The sequence below is a fragment of the Melitaea cinxia genome, chromosome 22 (assembly GCF_905220565.1).
Source record: "Melitaea cinxia chromosome 22, ilMelCinx1.1, whole genome shotgun sequence".
NCBI lineage: Eukaryota > Metazoa > Arthropoda > Insecta > Lepidoptera > Nymphalidae > Melitaea > Melitaea cinxia.
This window is the reverse complement of record NC_059415.1, coordinates 2,051,075-2,073,072: the sequence shown is the minus strand read 5'-3', so window position 1 is coordinate 2,073,072 and position 21,998 is coordinate 2,051,075. Positions and strand designations below refer to the sequence as shown.

Here is a 21,998-nt window from a genome sequence, read left to right as displayed (position 1 = left end):
AAGAAAATAGAAATGGTTTTATTTTGCAAATTTTATTTATAGAATAAAAATTTATAATAATTTTGCAACTTTCGTTTTTATGATTTTTCTATAACCGAAAAACTTTTCACTTGATACAAAAAATAAGAAAAAGAAAAACTGGCTAGCAAAATATAATCTTATCAATATTTAAGTAAATTAAAAAAAAATACTCATGCAAATTTTTTATAATAAAAAAGGAAAAATACATAGATTATTTGAATTTTTTTTTGGCTGGAGGCAATCGTATTATAATAATATAAAGTCTATTTGAAAACTCGATCACTCTGAGACATGTCTTTTCGACTATGCTTAACTTAACTTGACATCTACTGTACATGTTAAATTAGTTAATGTTTAAGATATGTTAGAGTTTTGCTTTGTATCTCCTTTTAAAACGTACGCAAACCCTACAAATGTCCTCTATTATACGTCCTAACATTAGTAGAGTTCAACGTTCGTTCTTACTAGAGAGGACTCATATACTACATTTAACATCAGTTTAGTAACACTATAATTTTTATTTAAATATAGAATAGGTATCTAAGTTAGCCCATTAAAATAAGGCAAAAAGTATATATTTTAGTGTAAATAGGTAATTGAGAAAATAGTAACAAGCGCTAAGTGCTTTTCTTTGTACTTGGATTTCAGACGCTAAACTGAAAGTGGATTTTCTTAACAACTTACATTATTGTGAACGTAAAGCGAGACAAATAACACTCTACTGTCTTAATTTGATTTCACAAAAAAAAATTATACTATTTGTACTCTGAAACATTTTGCCTCCAACCAAATCAAATAGAACTGACTATTCACCAAAAATAATTTTACCATCTCGCTGTTCAAAATTGTCGTCTCTATCCTTTATTATATCTATTAACACATCCTCTTATATGAGAATGAGACAAAATATAGTAAAACGGTATGCAAGAGCGAGATAGTCTGGACTGTGAATAGTCGTTATTACATCAGTACTTCAAAGACACTTACGTGGCTTCAACTGGGACGTCAGGTTCTCCGATGAGTTGTTCAGCCTTAGCTTGAGGAGGTGGGTAAGGCTGTATTAAAGGCTGCGTGTGATACACCACTCCGGGTAAGAGATCTTCAATGTCATCCTAAAGATAAAGCATTAAAATATTGTCACTAAAATGTAAAAAATAGAGTAGCTTTTGAACTTTGATGAGTTTTAGACATTATGTCTATTTTTCGACCTTTTCTAAACCACAAAATGTGTCTGTATAGTTAAATAGTTACTTAGAGAAATTCTCCTATAGGTTGTTTTTATTATTCCAAAATGATTTATATTACACTAAATAAAATTGATTTCAATGATTCGAAATGCTTTTGATTGTTTACAAAAAAGAGTTATAATAAGATTAATTATTTTGTTATCACCATATAAAAAGTAACTTTTATTGATGCCATAATTATACAAATATGGCTGCTTAGTTACTTCCCTGCATCGCATGGAATTAATTGCCTTTGAAAGCAAATATATTAGCAGACTTAAGGCAAATAAAGAAGTGGTTTGTCTTACATCAGGTTCTTCAGTTTCTCTGTAAGCTGGACAGCTGATTCCCGTGGAACAAGGTCTGGATATCTCCGGCCTGGTGGCTGGATCACACCCTCCACCCGCTGGTGTACACTCCACACCGCGAACTTGTACCCCTTCGCCACAAGATACTGAACACTGAGAGAGAAAAATGTGATCGTTTAGAATGGTCATTTTGCAAATAGTCAACAGTTTTAAGGTATGCAGGATCACAGAAGTAAAAGCGTTGTAGCACGTACTGAAACTTTGTTAATAGTTTGTGTTCTATTGTAATAGTAGAACACCATTAGTACGGTGGTATGTGGTAGGTGGTGGATTGTGGAAAGTATTGAAGGTATGAAGAAACACGCAGAAACATTATTTCAGTTCAGCTACTTAGTTCTAATATCACCCTGAAATAAGCTTATCAAATATTGTACAGAAAAAAGGTACAAAATTATATCGCCTTATGATATTACCGTAATTAATATACCGAGTATTGTAAAAAGTTACATTTTAATATTTATTTATTTATCACTTTATTACATATCTGACACTACACAAGGAAAATGACGATATTATAACATTAATATTATAATTTTACTTAACTATTGTCTGAAAAAGAAATAAGACTCAAAAAAATAATAATTAGTCATTATTTCTAACAATCATCAACAACATAATTAATGTGAACATTTATGCACCTAGAAAAGAAATGTATTTAATGCTATTTAATTAATTCTAATTAATATAAACTTGAGCAATACATTTTTAGTTTTTCTTGATTCTTTAGTTTATTTGCAACAATATGGTGTACAAGATATCAAATTTCCAGTTCAACGAATATATTCTACCGGTATTTTTAAAGGCTTAATTGCAACATATAGATTAAACAGAATTTCCTTATCAAACATATAAAGTTCCCACGTTCAGGCTATTCATTAACTTTAGAGGAATCCTATTAAAGCATTAGGAAGATGTTTGATTTCACCTACGTCTCTTGAGTTCGCTGTATCTAGTTTAGTTGACTCCTGTAAGTTCAGGAACTAAACAGTTAATAGCTTGTCCGGTGACTTCGCTGACAGTTTGCGAACTTTAAACTAATTGTCCTTCCTGTAGTTTAGGTCCACAGGTTAAAGGTAGATGTCAAAGCCATTACTACGGAAGCCAATATTGATTCTCCTCTGATGAAATTAATCCGCTTTTGTACGTATTATTTGAACAAAGTGCCGTTAGTTAAATTGTGTCAATTTATCGAAACTAACTAGTTTGACGTGGTCAAAGAACGCCCCTTTTCTGTAATTATCTGTAAAATAATGATTTGGCCACTTTTAGAATAAAGATAAGAGAAAATTACACGATTAATTTTTATTTAAGTTGAATATATTTTGTAAGATATTACAAAAGTTTTCTATACTTAGTGATTTATATTGGTAAATATTGGTCAAAATAAATACTAAACAATCGAAGACAATAAGGTGACAAGAAATTTTGAAAAAAAAAGACGACGGAAGAAGAATTTAAGTGGTCATATTTTAAAATGTATTTTTAACTTCTGTGCTTCATTGTTATTAAATCAAAAATAAATTATCTAAAAAACAAAATATTTTTAGATAATTTTTTATGTCATAAATTTAAACTTTAAATTGTTTACCTCTTAATGTCTCAAATTCAATTAATGACATTACGATAAGTTTTAAATTTCTTTTTGATATTAGTTAAATATTTTTTGCTATTTTGGTACCATTAAAAGTCATTAAATTAAAGGAATGTATAAAACCAGAAGTCAATTTAAAATTAACTGTTTCACCGAAATCTCTCACTTAATCTGAATTATTTGTTATTCGTCTTTATATAACTATTTTAATTATTTTGTATTATATTTATTAAGATACGAAATTAATTAAACATAGTTCCTGTAAAAGTAAAATGTATAAACAAGGATTATTTTGTATTCATTCAATTTAATTAGAATAAAAAAAATGTTACGAATAGGTTCAAAAAATTCGACTAGTTGTTCAGTCAGTCAGTTCAACCTATTGCGGTCCACTGCTGGACAAAGACCTTCCCAAGTCCGCGCCAGACATCCCGGTTTTCCGCAATCCTCATCCAGCACACACCGGCAATCTTACGTAGATCGTCGATTGTTACATCCCACCAAAAATCTTTACTAAAATCATTATAAAAACAAAAGATAAATATGCCAAAAACAATGTAACAGAACGAACTACCAAATAATGTAGACGGTAAGTGTTTAAGAGTACACTTGAATCTTTTAATTAGGAGCAAGTTAAGTTTAACTAGTTAAAAACTAACTTACAGTTAGCGAAGTAAGAACTAGGTTAAAACAACAAGCGCGTTCTTGAATGATACGTCAGGTGGTAAGAAGGTGTGCAATTATCTCACATTCTTAGTGTTTTGCTAAGGAAAAATAACTTAATAAATAGTTTTCTTACTCTAAATTTACAAAAAAGTTGAATAAATTAATATATATATATATATATATATATATATATATATATATATATATATATATATACTAGCTGACCCCGCAAACGTTGTTTAGCCATATATGTTATTAACCCTCTTAATCCCCCCCGTAACTTAGGGGGATAAAAAATAAATGTTGTTCGATTCTCAGGCCTACCCAATATGCACACCAAATTTCATGAGAATCGGTCAAGCCGTTTCGGAGTAGTTTAACTACAAACACCGCGACACGACAATTTTATATATTAGATATATTTTTTATATTGAAAAATAATTTCAATATTTACTATGATTGATGAAAATGACTGAGGTAGGGTACAGCAGGAATTTCCTGCTCAAAATATGGAGCAGCCCGACTGGCGTAGTACCTCGACCTAACAGAAGGTCACAGCTAAATCATACTGCTTTCAAGCAGTGTTGTATTCCTGTGGTGTGAGATACGTGAATCAAAAACGATTCATATAACAGGGTCGAATTACAACCATATAAAGATATGCATCCTTAAAATACTGTGTATGGTATATGGGATCCGTAGAGAAGCGATTGAGGATCAAGGTAATAAAGTTCCTGAGCACACTCTCTCAAGAATATACTGCGAAATATCGACAACTTCGCAACATTGTATTGGAGTTCTGAGCTGTGCAATTTTGTCTCTTTATACAATTTCTTTTTACCAATCGGTCGACACGATCAATGAAATTTTGTGCAATAAGCTGGTTAACTTTAAGTAGTAATGTTTTATTTATTCACCACGAAGCTAGACTCAAAGACTTAAGAAATTTAAAATATATACTATAGTTTGAGACATAAAAATTATCAGTATTGATGGCATATTGATTTATTTTTTTATATAGTACCCGAAACTTATTGACATACAATATTACATTACACAGCATTTTTTAGATTGCCGTGTGTCGCGGCTTTGCAAGCAACTAGCATCTAGTGTGCACATGGGGGTGCTACACGTGAAGTTTTGAATGGTTGGCACCGTTGTCCACTGTGTGGCGCTGAAGCGATCGATTCGGATTCTTTTGTATAAATTCAGTTAGACGGTGACCAAAAGAAAAATAATTTCGAAATTAAAAGTAAACGCTTTGAACATTTCTCTTTGTATAAAGTTAAAAATATTGTAAACCGCGACATTAAACGTAGTTCAAAATAGTCTACGTTGTTTTATTCGAAGATCTTCGTAGCTTGACTGATCGTTGCTATCCCACCATGTATTAATAATATTCATATTACAGTTATAACACCGTTAGCCATTATTTCAAACATCTATACAAATAAATAAAATTGAAGTGTCTATTTGTAATATTAAAATAACCGCTTTTTACTAAAGCATATGGATGTATACACGGTACATATGCCAAAATATTTTTTTACAATTTTTGTTTGTCTGTCTGTCTACCTGTCTGTTTCTTTCGGCCAATCTCTGAAACGGCTGGACCGATTTTGTCGGGACTTTCAGTGGCAGCTAGCTGATGGAATAAGGAGTAACTTAGGCTACTTTGATTTTAGAAATCTATGTATTTCTGCGAACTGAATATTTTATTTATTTATTTATTTAACACTTTATTGTACACCATACAAAAAAAAATAAATAAGCAAGCAACATTAGCAATAATTTGTAGAAAAAAGAAAAATGTACAAAAGTATGTATTATTATAATATTAATACTTTTTTTGTTACATTCCACGCGGACAAAGTCTTAGCCACAGCTAGTATTTTATAAATTTGTTTGCAGCAATACCTAACTTATTCTGACGTGTAAAATATTAGGCACAAATAAAAAAACAGGATATCGACAAATGAAAAAAAAAAGAAATACAATCGACATATGTCTCTTATTATTCTTGGATACCCTAATTAGGACTATATGCAATAACATTTGAAAGTTATTACTTCTTCGAAACATTTTACAAAAAAAAAAAAATACTTTTTTCGCTTGAGACAATATCACGAGATTATTTTAAACAGTTGTTCTTTTTTTAAATTCCTTCTTGAGACTAGTCAAAGCTAAAAGCTTCTTTATTTCTCATTAAAAAAAATGGCCTTAGTTACCTAAGGACCGTAGCCACGAAAATCTCTTATGTGGTTTATTTTTAAGTAGTTTTATTTAGTCATTATAACATTATAAGAGCCACATTAGATTTTTTTTTTGTTGGTTTGTTGTAACGGGTAAACTTAAAAAAACTAAAAAGATTTTAAAAATTATTTCACCAGTTGAATATTACGTTATTACTGACTCATATTATTATTATTTAAAAATTCAAGAACAAAATCGAGTAAATTCACGCGGATGAAGCTGCGAGTAGAAAATTAGTATACAATAAAATAAAAAAACTGTTTAATCTTTCATTATCCATTCAGCCACCTCTAAATATTTGAAAGCAGACGTGTAAGAACACGTTTCCGCTTACAATAACGTTATGTACTAGAACTTTCGAGATCTTAAAATTAGCTGAAACTTTGTTCCGACGTCGAAAAGTTTGTTGTGAATAGTTTTCAAGTGTTGAAATTCAGTTTTATTGGGACTTCGCAATTATTTCGTATCTTTGTTTCAGACGTGTTTAGATGTGAATTCGCTTGTTTAATACAATTAACATTATCTTTGGACGACTGTTGTTCATTTATTAGTTAATAAAGGGTTTTGCACTTGCTATTGTATAATTTGCTGAAGTTTGTGTTTTGAAGATGTTAATATTAATAATCGTATTTCCTTACAAGTAAAATTATGCATAAAATTGAAAAAAATAATAATAAATATAATTGGAAACTCGTTTGTAAATTGCAACAACTGTTACTTATTATTAACTTTCTATCAATCTGTTTGGGTCAATCATTGCAGCTAAGTTTCAAAGACAGTAAATAACAGACACGATGGATCTAAATTCTGAATTGTCTGTCGATAATGAAATATAAGTGATATCTAATAAATATAATGATATATAAGTGAATAGGATATAATTGTGTTTGCAGGCAAACGAAGAAAAACCGACTTCAATTATATCGACAAGTAATACAACGTAAGTAGACGAAAAAATAGTCAAGTAAATACGCATTATCAAACTCCAAAAGTTGTAATCAGATCTCGATGACATTTAAATGTGACCACATGATCAGATATTGGTTTCCTTATCATGGTACTAAACTAGGGATATCTCGTTTTCAACAAAAAAATAATTATCAAAATCGGTTCATAAACGACGGAGTTATCCTCGAACATACATAAATATAATATACTCAGATTAATAAACAAAAGGCAGATGGAGCGTGCCGAACATGCGAGTGAAGCCACTAAAGCGATACAAAATCAAAAGCGAATACAAAGTCGCAGCAGTGCTAAAGATAGCGTTGTAGTGTTTAAACGTCTCGAGTGATTCATTATTTTTGTTAAAAAATGCCGTCTTGTGTTATTAAACATTGTAAGAGTTGTTCCCAAAAACAAAAAAAAGAGGATGGAACTTCATTTCACAGGTAATTATAAATTATTTAATTGATTTTATTATTTATTTACTCAATAAATTATATGGTTATCTCGGAACACAAAACCTCGACATTAATTCAACTGTGTTGCCAGATTTCGGCGAAATGTTTTTCCCTTCGATTGGGGAAACTACCTGATGGTCTCGGCGTTAGTGAGACTGACTTTTAAATATACGTGTATAAGATTCCCACATGTAATATCACGCCTAAATAGTTATTTATCTGTTATTACCATTTACTGTGATTCGGTCATTAATATCTAATGCAGGAGCTTAAATAAAAATGTATATGGTTATCAATTTATTTCCTTATATATATATATATATATATATATATATATATATATATATATATATATATATTTAAAGAATACGTATTGTAATCAGTGTCAAGTTTTATTATTTAATGATTTTGTGTGTTTGAAGTTTTATTATTGCTGATTGCCGACAGATGTTGTTCTACGCGAGGAATGGGTTTCTATTATTCGCCAAAGCAGGCGTTGTTGGCGTTGCGTTGTGTGTTCATTAAATTTTAAAGAGGATGGCTTATGCTTTACCGAAAAATGTCGTAGGTTGATAAAAAAAAATCCAATGTCATTATTTGTAATACTATCTAAATTTTAGTCTAGTCTTTAAGTTGTCTGTATATCGATGTACGTGTGTGTTTGAATAAATGATGATGATTACGATTATTATTATTATTATTAAATATTTTGAATTATGTATGTTTTTTTTTTTTAATCTGTCTAATAAAATAAATATGATACTACTGAAAAACACTAAAGTTTTATTATCTGGTGTTGTAAATAGTATAAAGTCCATTTAAACCTTATTAAATAAAAACAAAATTAATACCCGAAGCAAAGTGTGGACGGACCGCTAGTTATAATTTTTTTACAATTACCTATATCTTTTGTTATTTTAACAAAACAATTAATGTAATAAAACACGAGATCTTTTGATTTCCGCTCTATGGCGTTTACAATGTACATGAAAATCGTTCAATCCAAATGCAAACTCAAAGTATTTATTTAGTTATAAATTCATTTATCCAAATAAAACTAGAACATTTTGTCGTAAAAGAACATTTAAAAAAATGCAGGGAGTTTTTTTCTTTTTATGGTATCATTATACACACATAGATGCACGTGTTCCTACAGTGCCATTTCTAGTCGCCACGCACACATGAATAAAAAGTGGCTTCATATTTTTTGTTGCACACGCTCCATCTGCCTTTTGTTTATTAATCTGAGAATATATATATATATATATATATATATATATATATACGGTCGAATTGAGTAACCTCCTCCTTTTTTTGAAGTCAGTTAAAAATGATATTTAAATGTGATGTGATAACGAGTGATGATTCATCTGTTTTCGTTTAATTATTTATAGTGTCAGCCTTGTACAAAATCATTATTTTCATTTTAAAATAACCCTGCTTAGATTGAAATAAAAAAAATTAAAATTATAATAATAAATTTAAAGACACTCCAAAAATCTTTAAGCGTTATTTAAACTAACTATAATTTTTTCAACAGACATTTAATTCTAAATACAATTCATAGAACGATAAATAAATTAACTTAAGATTATTTAAAACAAACTTCACCCACTAATTCGAAGGAAGACTTCCATCGTTAGACGTAACACTGCTTTCGACATCTTCAAAGTTTATTTACCCTTGGAACTTTCTAGATCTTTCAACTAGTTAAGTTCGAGAACAACTAAGCAAACGAACCGGTAGGAACGCGACAGGTGCAGATTGCTTTAAACGACTTCATCGCGTGCACTTCGAGTGCGACGTTTACACTTACGCGATAATTATATGAGCGTTTTTTAATGATTAGTTTACGCATATCTTAATATTGAAATTATAGGGGCTTAGTTGGTGATAAATGAAGGCTAATTTTTTTAGAATTAGATTGAGAAATAGTGAAACATATTATTCAATTGTGTTGTGTGTTCAATTAATAAATAAATTTCCTAAGTATCTTAAGTTATTTCTTATTATATTAGCTATATGCCAGTGAAAGTCCTGTCAGAATCAGTCAAGGCAAACAAGCGTACGGCTCACCTGATAGTAAGCGGTTACCGTAGATTATAGACGTCTGCTGTGTTGTTACTGCAGTATAGAATAAAACATCGCCCTCTCTTCCCGTGGGTGTTGTAAGAAGCGTCTAAGGGATAACACAGTTCCACTGCCTCCTTGGAACTTAAAAAGCCGACCGATGGCGGGATAACCATTTAACTGCTGGCTTTGAAATACACAGTATGGTGACTATGGGCAAAACACATGAGTTCACGACATTTTTGTCGCAAACTTGAGGAGGTGTATGCCCTGCAGTTGACTGCGATAGGCTAAAGTGATGTGAGTGATGCTAGACGTCTACAACACCAGAAGCATTGCAAGTGCGTTGCCGACCGCACCCCCAGTTCTCCTCAGGAGCTCTGGTCACCTTAATCACCAACAAAAACACAACACTGCTTGAATTCAATATTATTTAGCTATGACCTTATATAAGATCGGATTCCCATGTCGAGCTGCGCATTTTGAACAGGAAATTTCTTGCTATACCCTACCTCAGTTAATTCATATCACGATACTTTAAAATAAATAAAATTATTTATTGTACTGTAAAGAGCTTATATAAAAAGAAAAAAATTGTAACCCTATTCCACAGATCCCGAGAATAACACGTTCAAATTCTTCCGCGTTATTAAATAACAAAATATAGCGCAGAATGTAATTTAAGAAGCAACTGGGTTTAATAAAGTTACATCGCGCGGGATAATGTGAGGATTGTAACGGTAGCAAGAATGATAATCGTTTTGGGTGTTTAAAATTATTAATAAACATTTTTCCAAATGTTTATTACATCCATAAATGTATATTTTATATAAACATCTTTATTTTTTTTATACAATGATAGTCTTGCGGTTGACCACTATTTCATCTGATGATAAGTGAAAATGCGGTCTAAGATGGAGCACGCTTACCTAGAAGTAACCTGTTCACTCGCGACTTAAAGATCTCCAGGTTATAGTTTTCCGCAAACACAAAACAACAAAATCAACATCTTAAGAGCCATTTCACAAAAATCGGTAACAATCCGCGAAATTGTAATATTTTGACGTCGTTAATCTCAGTGTTGGATGCAATAATGTAATTTATATTCTTGAAATATAATAGAGCAACCTTTGATGTAGTCCATAGTCAGATCAGAATTTTGATTTATATTATGTGTATAAAATTATTAACCTTTTCATCAGCCTCCTCCCTGGGTAAACGGTCGCAATGTATACTTTGAAGTCCTACTTTTCAATAACCTCTACGTTGAAACCATTTTAAAAAAATATCATAATATGTGGAATATAATTTTGTTGTCCACTATCATAGATTTTTATTCCATTTGTATCTCTATTAAACGATAAAAAAAATTAAAGTTACGAATATTTTCCAAATAAGTACAATTTTAAAAGCGATATTTCTCTTAGAATATTAAGAAATTTTAACGAACTATCTTCATCAAAGTAAACTTACATCATTAAGGAATACAAAAAAAATAATTAAAAGATGTAATTATTTTTAATACATTTTATATTAAATAATAAAAAGATAGTATATATTGCCACGCATCAAGCCCGGTAAATCAGTCGAGCGCTAGCGCTCTTAGAGGTAAGGTCCACGCCAAATTCTGCGCAGCCGTCTCTTTCGCTCACACGCGCCAAGCGTCTGTTGTTACAGCGGATAAAACGCATTTGATACTTTCATAATAAAATATAAATAAAATAAACATATTACGAAAATGACTGTAAATTAATATAATGATAATTTCTGTAAACAAATGTATAATTTAATTTTCTTTTCTCACACTATCAATACAAATAGGCATTTTAATCTGTTTGTCTTGTTATTTGTTAATTAATATGTTTGTCGGTGTCGATGTCATTAAATGCTTTTTTATTCATATCGTAAATATTAGATTCATTCGTAAACTGAAAAAACTAAATCAATTTAAAAAATTGTTTCATAAAATTGATTTTTTTAATTTTATTTTAAATTTATTGACTATTGTTATATAACATACTTGAAATTTTTAACAAATTAATTATGTAAAAAACATTTTATACCATAGTTATAATTTTTATTATACATCAGAAAATGATCACGATGGTCTTTTGGTTGTCACACTATACGTACTAGCACAAAGATCGCGCGGCTCGTACGACTCGCGCGATGCGACCAAATTTACCTAAACTTGCAGAGCGTAAAATTGTGAAATGGCTCTTAACACCTTCTCTTAATATCTTCTTTTTTATATAACGAATTATGTATAGACAGGTACATGACTGTAAATTGATTTATATTTATATTTATTTAAAATCGACTTTAAAAAAAGTCAGGATCTCTATTCGACTGTATTTTTATGTTTGTTATTAGTCACCTCATAACTTTTTACTTGGTATACCGATTTTGATGATTCTTTGTTATTCGAATACTGGTGCTATTCATGTCATCCCATTTAAATTGAAGCGAAATCTAACGATATCTAACGATCTAACGATAATCTACTTGTCAATATTTGATAAAAAAAACAATTATTTGGTATATTTTTAACATATTCAATAAATTCTAAATCACACAAATCACAGAAATGAAGAAATTCGCACATACATTTGTTGAAGTATTTTCTAACTTGATGAGTAAAACTGTGTGCAGTTATTGTACTCGTATATCATAAAGGGATGAATGTATGAATGTATCAGTTTTAACATTGTCCCTGACATGTTGCAATTTATGAACGTAATAAAAACATCGAGTACATTGTAGTTGTGATAGCGACACTCTAATATTTTAGGTTTGAATACCTAACGCTTAAAACTGTACGCATACGACAAAAATTATCTATACTAATAAATTGAGAGTGGTTGTTTTATTTGGTTATACCGTGGAAAACTACTGAGTTGATTAGAATAATACTTGATCATTGTTTTTTTTATATTTGTAATTTAGCTGTAAGTTTTCAAAATTTGAAAATAAAATAAAATAAAATAAATAAAATACTTATACTATAAGATGCAACGTGTTTCGGAGAAGGATTATCGTGTAAAAAAATGGACGGACAGAGGTCGCTAGTAGCTTACATTAAATTTATTACTGCCGTAGAATTGTCTTGAGCACTATATCACAATATAAAACTTAAATTGAACTTTATGTTACCGGGTCTGATGTATGCAATTTTAAATTATATAAGTCTACAAGCTAACCCCGCAAACGTTGTTTTGACATATATGTTATTAACCCCCTTAAACCCCCCCCTCTTATAACTTATATTCTCATACCTACCCGATATGCACAAAAAAATATCATAAAAATCGGTCCAGCCGTTTCGGATGCGTATTGTAACTAACATTGTGAAACGAGAATTTTATATATAAGATACTAGCTGTGCCCGCGGCTTCGCCCGCGTTGAAATCAGTGTGTCACAAAGTTTTCCCGGCAAACTTCCAGTGAAACTCTCATCAAAATCGGCTTAGCCGTTACGTAAACCTTCCTCTTAAACCGCATGAAAATCTGTTCAGTAGATTTTGAGGGAATCTATCACATACGCTTTTGGAGACTTTGTTTTATAATACACTAACTGTTGCCCGCGACTACATCCGCGTGGTTATAAAGATATGAATTACTATTAAGATTTAATAAAACACTTTATTCGGATTTTATCGCGGTTTATTGTTAACTTTTGATTCCCGACGTTTCGGATACTTTACAGCAACCATGGTCACGGGAGGACATCCCGTGTCCTCCCGTGACCATGGTTGCAAAAGTTAACAATAAACCGCGATAAAATCCGAAAAAAGTGTTTTATTAAATGAGTAAAATTCGCGTAAACATTAGAAAATACTATTAAGATGTTTAACGCAAATTATTGTTTTATTTCAGTTACTTGAAATGCTTATCACACTGAGTAACTTTTTAAAAGGTACAATTTAGTATAATTTAATAGTTGTTTTTATAAAACCTCTCTATACACCACATTCTTAGTTGCATTTTCAGGCAGCAGTATAAATAACCTATCAGGCGAACTTATATGTTTCATACAAACTGTCAACCCCAATTAAGCCCCTTAGCGGTGGATATCGCAAAATCCGTTCTTAGCGGACGTCTACTAACTATAATCTACCTCCCTGCCAAATTTCATCTTTGTCCATCCTGGATGGATGAACCCTCCAGCGGTTTTTGAGTTCTCGTGATGAGTGAGTCAGTGACCTTTCTCTTTTATATATATAGATTACGATGCATTATTTGGACACCATCTCATCATCTATAGAGCACACATTTTACATTTCAAGTCTCTTACTTCAAAAATATAAAACTTTCATACAAACTTCCAACCCCCGTTTTACCCCTTTAAGGGTTGAATTTCATAAAACCAGCTTCTTAGCAGATGTCTACACCCCATAAGGAAACTACCTGCCAAATTTCAAGTTTGCATCTGTTATAGTTTCGGAAATTTCGTTATGAGGGAGCCAACCTACCATCCCCCGGTTTAACCCCAAAAAAGAGTTGATCTCTAAAAATACATTATTTGGACACCTTTTCACCATCTATAGAGTTTACATTTTAAATTTCAAGTCTCTTACTTCAAAAACATAGGACTTTCATTCAAACTACCAACCCCCGTTTCACCCCCTTATGGGTCGAGTTTCGTAAAATCGGTTCTTAGCAAATGTCTACGTCCTATAAGAAACCTACCTGTCAAATTTCAAGTTTGTATATGTTATAGTTTCGGAGATTTCGTAATGAGTAAGTCAACCTACCATCCTCCATTTTAACCCCAAAAGGGTGTTGATTTCTTAAGATACATTATTTGGACACTTTTTCACTATCTGTAGAGCATACATTTTAAATTTCAAGTCTCTTACTTCAAAAACGTAGGACTTTCATACAAACTACCAACCCCCGTTTCACCCCCTTAGGGGTCGAGATTCGTAAAATCCGTTCTTAGTAAATCTCTACGACCTATAAGGAGCCTACTTGCCAAATTTCAAGTTTTTAAGTGTTATAGTTTCTGAGATTTCGTGATGAGTGAGTCAACCTACCATCCCCCGTTTTAAACCCAAAAGGGAGTTGGTTTCTAAAGATAGATTATTTGGACACCTTTTTATCATCTATAGAGCATACGTTTTAAATTTCAAGTCTCTTGCTTCTAAAACATAGGACTTTCATACAAACTTCCAACCCCCGTTTTACCCCCTGAGGGATCGAGTTTCGTAAAATTCATTCTTAGCGGTAGTTTACGCTGTATAAGGAACCTCTTTCAATCCTCCTAAATTTCAAGTTTGTAGGTGTTATAGTTTCGGAGATTTCGTGATCAGTGAGTCAACCTAAGAACCCCCGTTTTAACCCCAAAAAGGGGTTGATTTCTAAATATTCATTATTTGGTCACCTTTTCACCATCTATAGAGCTTACATTTTAAATTTTAAGTCTCTTACTTCAAAAACATAGGACTTTCATACAAACTTCCAACCCCCGTTTCAGCCCCTTAGGGTCGAGTTTCGTAAAATCCGTTCTTTGCGGATGCCTACGTCTTATAAGGAGCCTACGTGCCAAATTTCAAGTTTGTAGGTGTTATAGTTTCGGAGATTTCGTCATGAATGAGTGACCTTTCGCTTTTATATATATTATAGATTTAGGATACCTATTTTATAAAAGTTTCGTGATGACATAATACGAATATGTACTCGAGTGTAATTAATTAAATGTAGTAATTCATTAAATTTCATACGGCTTCTAATTAAATTTATAAACGTTTATGGTCACAGAAACTTTGATCTATATGTACACATTCACCATATATATTGGTTTTTGAGTTTTCCGATATTTTCGTACTATTGCAAGCGCCGTAGTTACTCATATGTCATATGGTCATGGCAGTTTTGACGCGGTATGAGTCGAGCGAAATAACTAATTTATCTGTCAAGATATAGAGTTCATTCTTTCATTTCAATTGATGATATCCCTCGCACGTTTTATTTTCCACACGAAATTTTAAGTGACTGGATATGTAGTGTGTGTACGACTCACATTTTTTTTTCGAATCATTGTTTTAAATCTTTATATATACAACAGCGCATGAGGCTAAGTTGAAGGATAAATTAAGAATTTTTAAAAATCTGAAAATGCTTTCACAGACAAGTTATAATTTTATACTAAAACTAGCTGACACCGCATACGTTATTTGGCCATATATGTTATTAAACCCCCCTTACCCCCTCCCCCCTATATAACTTAGGGTTATGAAAAATAGATGTTGGCCGATTCTCACACCTACCCATTAGCACACAAAATTTCATAAAAATCGTTCCAGCCGTTTCGGAGGAGTATGATAACTAGCATTGTGACACAAGACTTTTACATATAACACTAGAATTATTAAAGTTTGAAATCACTATAAAATAAAAGTTATAAACATAAATTTTCAATATGAAACCAGCAATGTAAAAATATGCTACGTTGTTGCTACGTATCGTAGCGCTGACGTCGTAGAAGCTCTACGCGAGATACATAATGCTACGCCATTGTAGCTTATTTGTTGGTGTGTTTTTATTTTTTTTATCGGTCTCCCTCTCTACAACGGGCCAAGGCTACGTTATTACGCCTAACCTAAATTAAATTTTACGCTGAATCTACGTGTCAAAGTGGCACAATTAGTTCTTTTTTTATATAACTAGGTCGGCCAAGAAGCGTACAGCCCAACTGATGCTAAGCGGTTAACATAACCTTGAAATACTAAAATCGTTGCAAACGCGTTGCCGATCCTACCCCGACTCTCCCCAGGAGCTCTGGTTACCTAGTCTTCAGTACGGTCAAAGTATAAATAATGGCATATTACTAAGCAACTGGTCGCAAATTAAACATATCGATCACAAACAAAAACAAACTATATCAAAAAAAAATCAGAGAATACTAAACAATTTTTTTAATATCATATCAAAAGTCGACCGTTCCAGCGAGGATCGAACCTGCATCTCCGACTTACCGTGTCGGCGCTCTAGCCAATTAAGCTATGGAACGATGTACCCGCTAGATCGAAATATTTGATATGATGATTTTATATTCAGTCTAAGCGACCGTGGTGTCATAGAATACTTTTGCGTTTTTTTTTTCTGCTCAATCATCTAAATTTTACGAAAATTTCATACATTCGTCTAATCGTACACACATACATATATAACGAATGTGGATCGAACATGCTACTAGCAGTATAATTCTACAATATATATTAATTAGGTACATATTAAATAGATATACTCACTCCAGACCAGGGCCCGGCGATCCAGGTCGGACAAGACTGTTCGTTGCATGTTTGAGTTGACCTCGGAGCGGGCGACATGCAACCGGGCTCTGAACTTGTTTCTAAGGAACAACAAAATATATCACGTTACTGTAACTCTTAAAACATAGTTATTATTTATTAAGGATACTAACTTCTGCCGCGCGTATTTACTTTGGGCTAAAGCTAACTTTAATCATTTGCAAAACTTTAAATGTTTACGCAGCGCACGCAGAGGAAGCTCTCAAAAGGAGAAAAAACGATTTTAAAACATTTTTCATTGCTGCTCCGCAGTGGTCTTAGCGTGATGATATACAGCCTATAGCCTTCCTCGATAAATGGACTACGTAACACAAATATGCAATAATTTTTTCAAATCGAAACAGTAGTTCCTGAGATTAGCGCGTTCAAGCAAACAAACAAACTCTTCAGCTTTATAATATTAGTATAGATGATGACGAAGGTGGCACAACAAGCGTCCGTCTTTGGTAATCGAATACCGTGGCTTATAATAGAAGATTATTATTATTATTTTTTTATATCACTAGCTCGGCAAACAAGCGTACGGCTCACCTGATGGTAAGCGATTACCGTAGCTTATAGACGCCTGCAACACCAGAAGCATCGCAAGCGCGTTGCCGACCCAATCCCCAATCCCCCCAGGAGCTCTGGTCACCTTACTCACCAACAGGAACACAATACTGCTTGAAAACAGTATTATTTTGCTGTGATCTTCTGTAAGGTACTACCCCAGTCGGGCTGCTCCATATTTTATTGATTGATTGATGATTGATTTGATCATAACATGTTTATGACAGTTGCAGTTTATTAATTTGATTGAATAACCGAGTTATTCTATTATTCGCTGATATGATGTCTGACGATAGTCACAATAACGCTAAAAACAAAAAAAAAAACAAGATACCTACTACAAATGTATCGAAATGTTGTAGTTTTTGAACTTCACCTAATATTTCATAAACTTTACCTCCTTGTATTAATAATATATTTTAATTATATAACTACCTGGATCGTATGTATCGGTCCGTGTAATGTTCGCTGATCTCGCACATAGAACGCGTCTGGTTCTCACTCCGCCACCGCAGGTCATACTGCACGGCGACCATTCGCCGACGTACCATCTGTATGAAATGTATAAATTAATCAATGAAGTAGCTTTAAGTTTTATCTTATTTTTTAATTTTCATTTATTTTATAATGACAACACACATATTTAAGTTTTTTTACATGACATGGTAAGTACGAAATCTGAGGCCAACTGATATGCATGTAACGTTGTGCTGGAACGTTACTCTAATAAATAAGATCTTGTAGTAAAGGTTAAGTTTTTTCACTTTATTTTTATCATGCTTCTACTTGTAGCGCCATCTATCGGCAATTTTTCAACACTTCGTGACTATTGTGTTTCATATCGGCGTTTTTTTCTCTAAAAGACTTGATAGATGCCGCTGATGTTTTTTGGTAATTATTGATGTTTCTTTAATAAAATCAATTTAATTGTAATTAGAAATTCTAAATTTAATATTCCTGTCTACTCCTTAAATTATAAAATAATTTAATATCTAAATTTAAACTTAATAATTTATAAAAATACAGACTATGCTTAACGCATAGACTTTTGCTTGTCAATATTCCCGAGCGCGGGAAGGAGCGCCTTGCTCGCGTGTCTTTTTTCTTTTTCTTTGCACTTCGTTGCCGCCGAACCTCGAGACCTAACCTCGACCCTAACTCGGCTTAAATCCCGCTGGGGTAAGTTCTCATGATATCTATTATAATTACATATTGCTGGTGTTCTTAACTTAACGAGAAAATTGTAATTATTTATTATTTTGCTAATTGTGACACTGGTTTCTGAATTGTTCTTTTCCTGACTCGGAACTTTCTTCGTTCCAGGATTTATTTTTAGATTTATATCTTTAATTATACTTTGCTACAAATCGAGTCACTGCCCTCGATTAATAACGGGCTGACTGATTACCGGCATTTACACCGGTGGAGATCTCCGCCGGTCATCGGACGAAGACGGAACTGAAGACCATCATCGCCGGGAATTAGTCAGGCCAGTGTCCTTCCATTTTACTTTCTAAGGTACGTTGTCGCGGCGTGGGCCAGCTAAGGAAATAAAGGCTGAAAATCAGGTGCCTAACGCGCCTGATTCCGAACCTACCCCGTTTTCTGACCGCGTGCTACTAAAATTTTATAACTTTAAAATTAGTTTATTATTCTATTTCTACAACTCCCAAATCATCAAAGCGCGGCATGCATATCAGTCACAACAGTACACAATATTCTTAAGACCTTAAAATAATTTTATTTTAATACATGTGGTCATATTTTCTTCGCAAGATTGGTCATTCGTCAATTATTTTTTTTTTATTTACTTGGGTCAGCAAACAAGCGTACGGCTCCACCTATCCCTAATACCCTACCCTTCTACCTTACTCACCAATAGGAGCACAACACTGCTTAAAAACAGTATTATTTAGCTGTGACCTTCTGTAAGGTCGATGTATTACCTCAGTCGGGCTATTCCATATTTTAAGCAGGAAATTTTCTGCCGTCCCCTACCTCAGTTAAATAGTCGGTCAAAATCGCCTTACACTAAGCGGCACCAGTAGAATGAAAATTCTGTCTCCAAAAATAGACAACAGAAACGCAATCGCTCACACTAAAATAAGTATCTAAGTCTATCTACGGGTATGTTGTTTTAGTTGTTTTTTTTTTTTATATTATAGCCGTATAAATTTATCAACTCTGCGTTTTCCTGAAGAGTGTTCTAGGCGACACAGTCTCTGTCTAACACTGTCTAAATCGTTTACAATGGACGGACTAAGGCCAATGATTTCTGTTAAGAGTTCCTGTCTCAAGGGTTCATTTCTGGTACATTCCATGAGTACATGCTAAAGATCCTCACGGGAGCCACAGACGGTACAGTTAGGACTATTAGCTTTTCGCATAAGATAAAGAAAACAATTAAGTGGAAGGTGGTAGGATCGAACTCTGAAAGCAAGTGAAAGGTCTCGTTTGTTAAGTTTAATTTTACAGAACCACGGAATATTTGGCGGTTTATCTGACAAAGTTCGGTACCACAAGCCTTTATCCCCAGATTTATCTTGAAAATATAAGTCCCATGCTGAGTAGGCTCTTTTCTTAATTAGACCCAGGAAATCAGTATAGTGGGAAGTCACGTCGATTGGAATCCCATCATATGATGCTGTTTTTGCCAATACGTCGGCCATCTCATTGCCAAGAATACCGACGTGAGATGGCACCCACTGAAGTCGGACATTTACCCCATTACGTATTAATTTTAAAATACACGACTAAGGTCAATGATGAATGATGATAAATTTATAATTATACTAGCTGTGCCCGCGCCTTCGTTCGCGTGGAATTTAACATAAAAGTTATTGTTCAGTTTGGAGACTTATAAAATAAATAAATTTCAAAAATAAAAGTAGCATAAGTTACTCCTTATTACATTAGCTATCTGCTAGTGAAAGTCCTGTTGAAATCGGTCCAACTGTTTCAGAGATAAGCCGGAACAAACAGACAGACAGACAGACAAACGAAAACTGTAAAAAAAAATATTTTGGTATATGTACCGTGTCATCATTATTACAGCCTATACAGTCCACTGCTGGACATAGGCCTCCACAAGTTTACGCCAAAAATAACGTAAACTCATGTGTTTTGCCCATAGTCACCACGCTGGGCAGGCGGGTTGGTGACCGTACCGGACCGTATGTACCGTGTATCCATATGCATTTAGTAAAAAGCTTTTATTTCAATATTACAAACAGAGACTTCAAATTTATTTATTTGTATAGATTAATTTTATTACATAAAAACATTTTAAATTTAGCAAATAGCAATTTTAGTGTCAAATAAGTATAATGCATATTTTATTTAAAACGTGTTTAACTGTACATTGTTTCAACAAAGATAATGCGGTACATTTCTAGCAATTTCCACGTTCTACCGAACGTCGGACGAAACAAACAATGTTGCAGGTTTGCGACTCTTTACAATTTATAGAGCTATGTTTAAGATTAAATCTTCAACAGTATGTTTAAAAAAATAAAAAGGTTATAAGAAAAAGTTATTTCCCTTAAGTAATGCAATTTTAATATATTTTTATAACTGTTTAATAATTTTTTTTTTATATTTTAGTATTATTCTAGAAACACAGAACAGTAAATAATTCTGTACAATTAATTATATTCTGATTAATAGAACTGTATTGGCCGCAAACATTTTTTTTTACAAATACCCTCGACTGCGTGATATTCATATAGTGACAAAGCGCCTGCAAAATAAATTTGGCAATTACGCGTGATAGCTTTTATTGCTTTTTTGTTGTCACCGTGAATGTATATGATTTTCACAATACATTGTTTTACTCCATTTTGATCCTCAGCACACAATTACATCAATAATCGACAATGCCTATCACTAAGCATATTTGGGGATGCTGTGAGGATAATAACGATTCGGGTGACTATCTTGATTGTGTGGTATGCACGAAATCTTATCATTTGGATTGCTTGTCTACCGATGTAAACTTGAGAGATTCGTCTGATTGGGAGTGCCCATTGTGCATTACTCAGCGGCCAAAAAGCAACAACAATGATAACACCCCAGTGCGCTTTAATCCTAATGTCACAATACGTGCTTCTAAGAGGCAGGCGCTGCAATCACCGCCATCAACAATGCTATCAGCCAGTGATTTCCGAAACATGTTTCAAGAGTACACACTAAAAATATCTTCTAAAATCGATTCACTGTCTACATCTATTGGCGTCGAACTTAAGTCAGTGAAGGAAGAGATGTCGGATATGAGAAACTCTATGGACTTCATGAACTCTAAGTTTGAATCACTGCTTAAAGAACATGAAGAAACCAAGAAAGTCATGGTCGAACTACAAAAAGAAAATAGTGTGTTGCAGTCGAACGTTAGGGATCTTAATGCGCGTATTAATACCCTCGAACAAAACGCGCGATCTGCCAACGTTGAAATACAATGTGTGCCCGAACGAAAATCAGAAAATTTAGTCCATATTGTGACTCAACTGGGTGCAGTGGTCGGGTGTGCTGTCCCGCAGGAA

At 32.9% G+C, this 21,998-nt stretch overlaps 1 protein-coding gene across 1 annotated transcript in view; it reads right to left on the bottom strand.

Annotated features, from left to right (window-relative positions):
- The window catches only part of LOC123664382 (protein madd-4), a 147,732-nt gene that overhangs the window by 32,681 nt on the left and 93,053 nt on the right, over window positions 1–21,998 (bottom strand). Inside the window, exons 8-11 of the mRNA XM_045598927.1 lie at window positions 17,896–18,011; window positions 16,852–16,952; window positions 1,556–1,708; window positions 1,009–1,133 (exon numbers count right to left, since the gene is read on the bottom strand). Coding sequence (XP_045454883.1) covers window positions 1,009–1,133; window positions 1,556–1,708; window positions 16,852–16,952; window positions 17,896–18,011 — 495 coding nt within the window. The remainder of the gene's footprint in view (window positions 1–1,008; window positions 1,134–1,555; window positions 1,709–16,851; window positions 16,953–17,895; window positions 18,012–21,998) is intronic.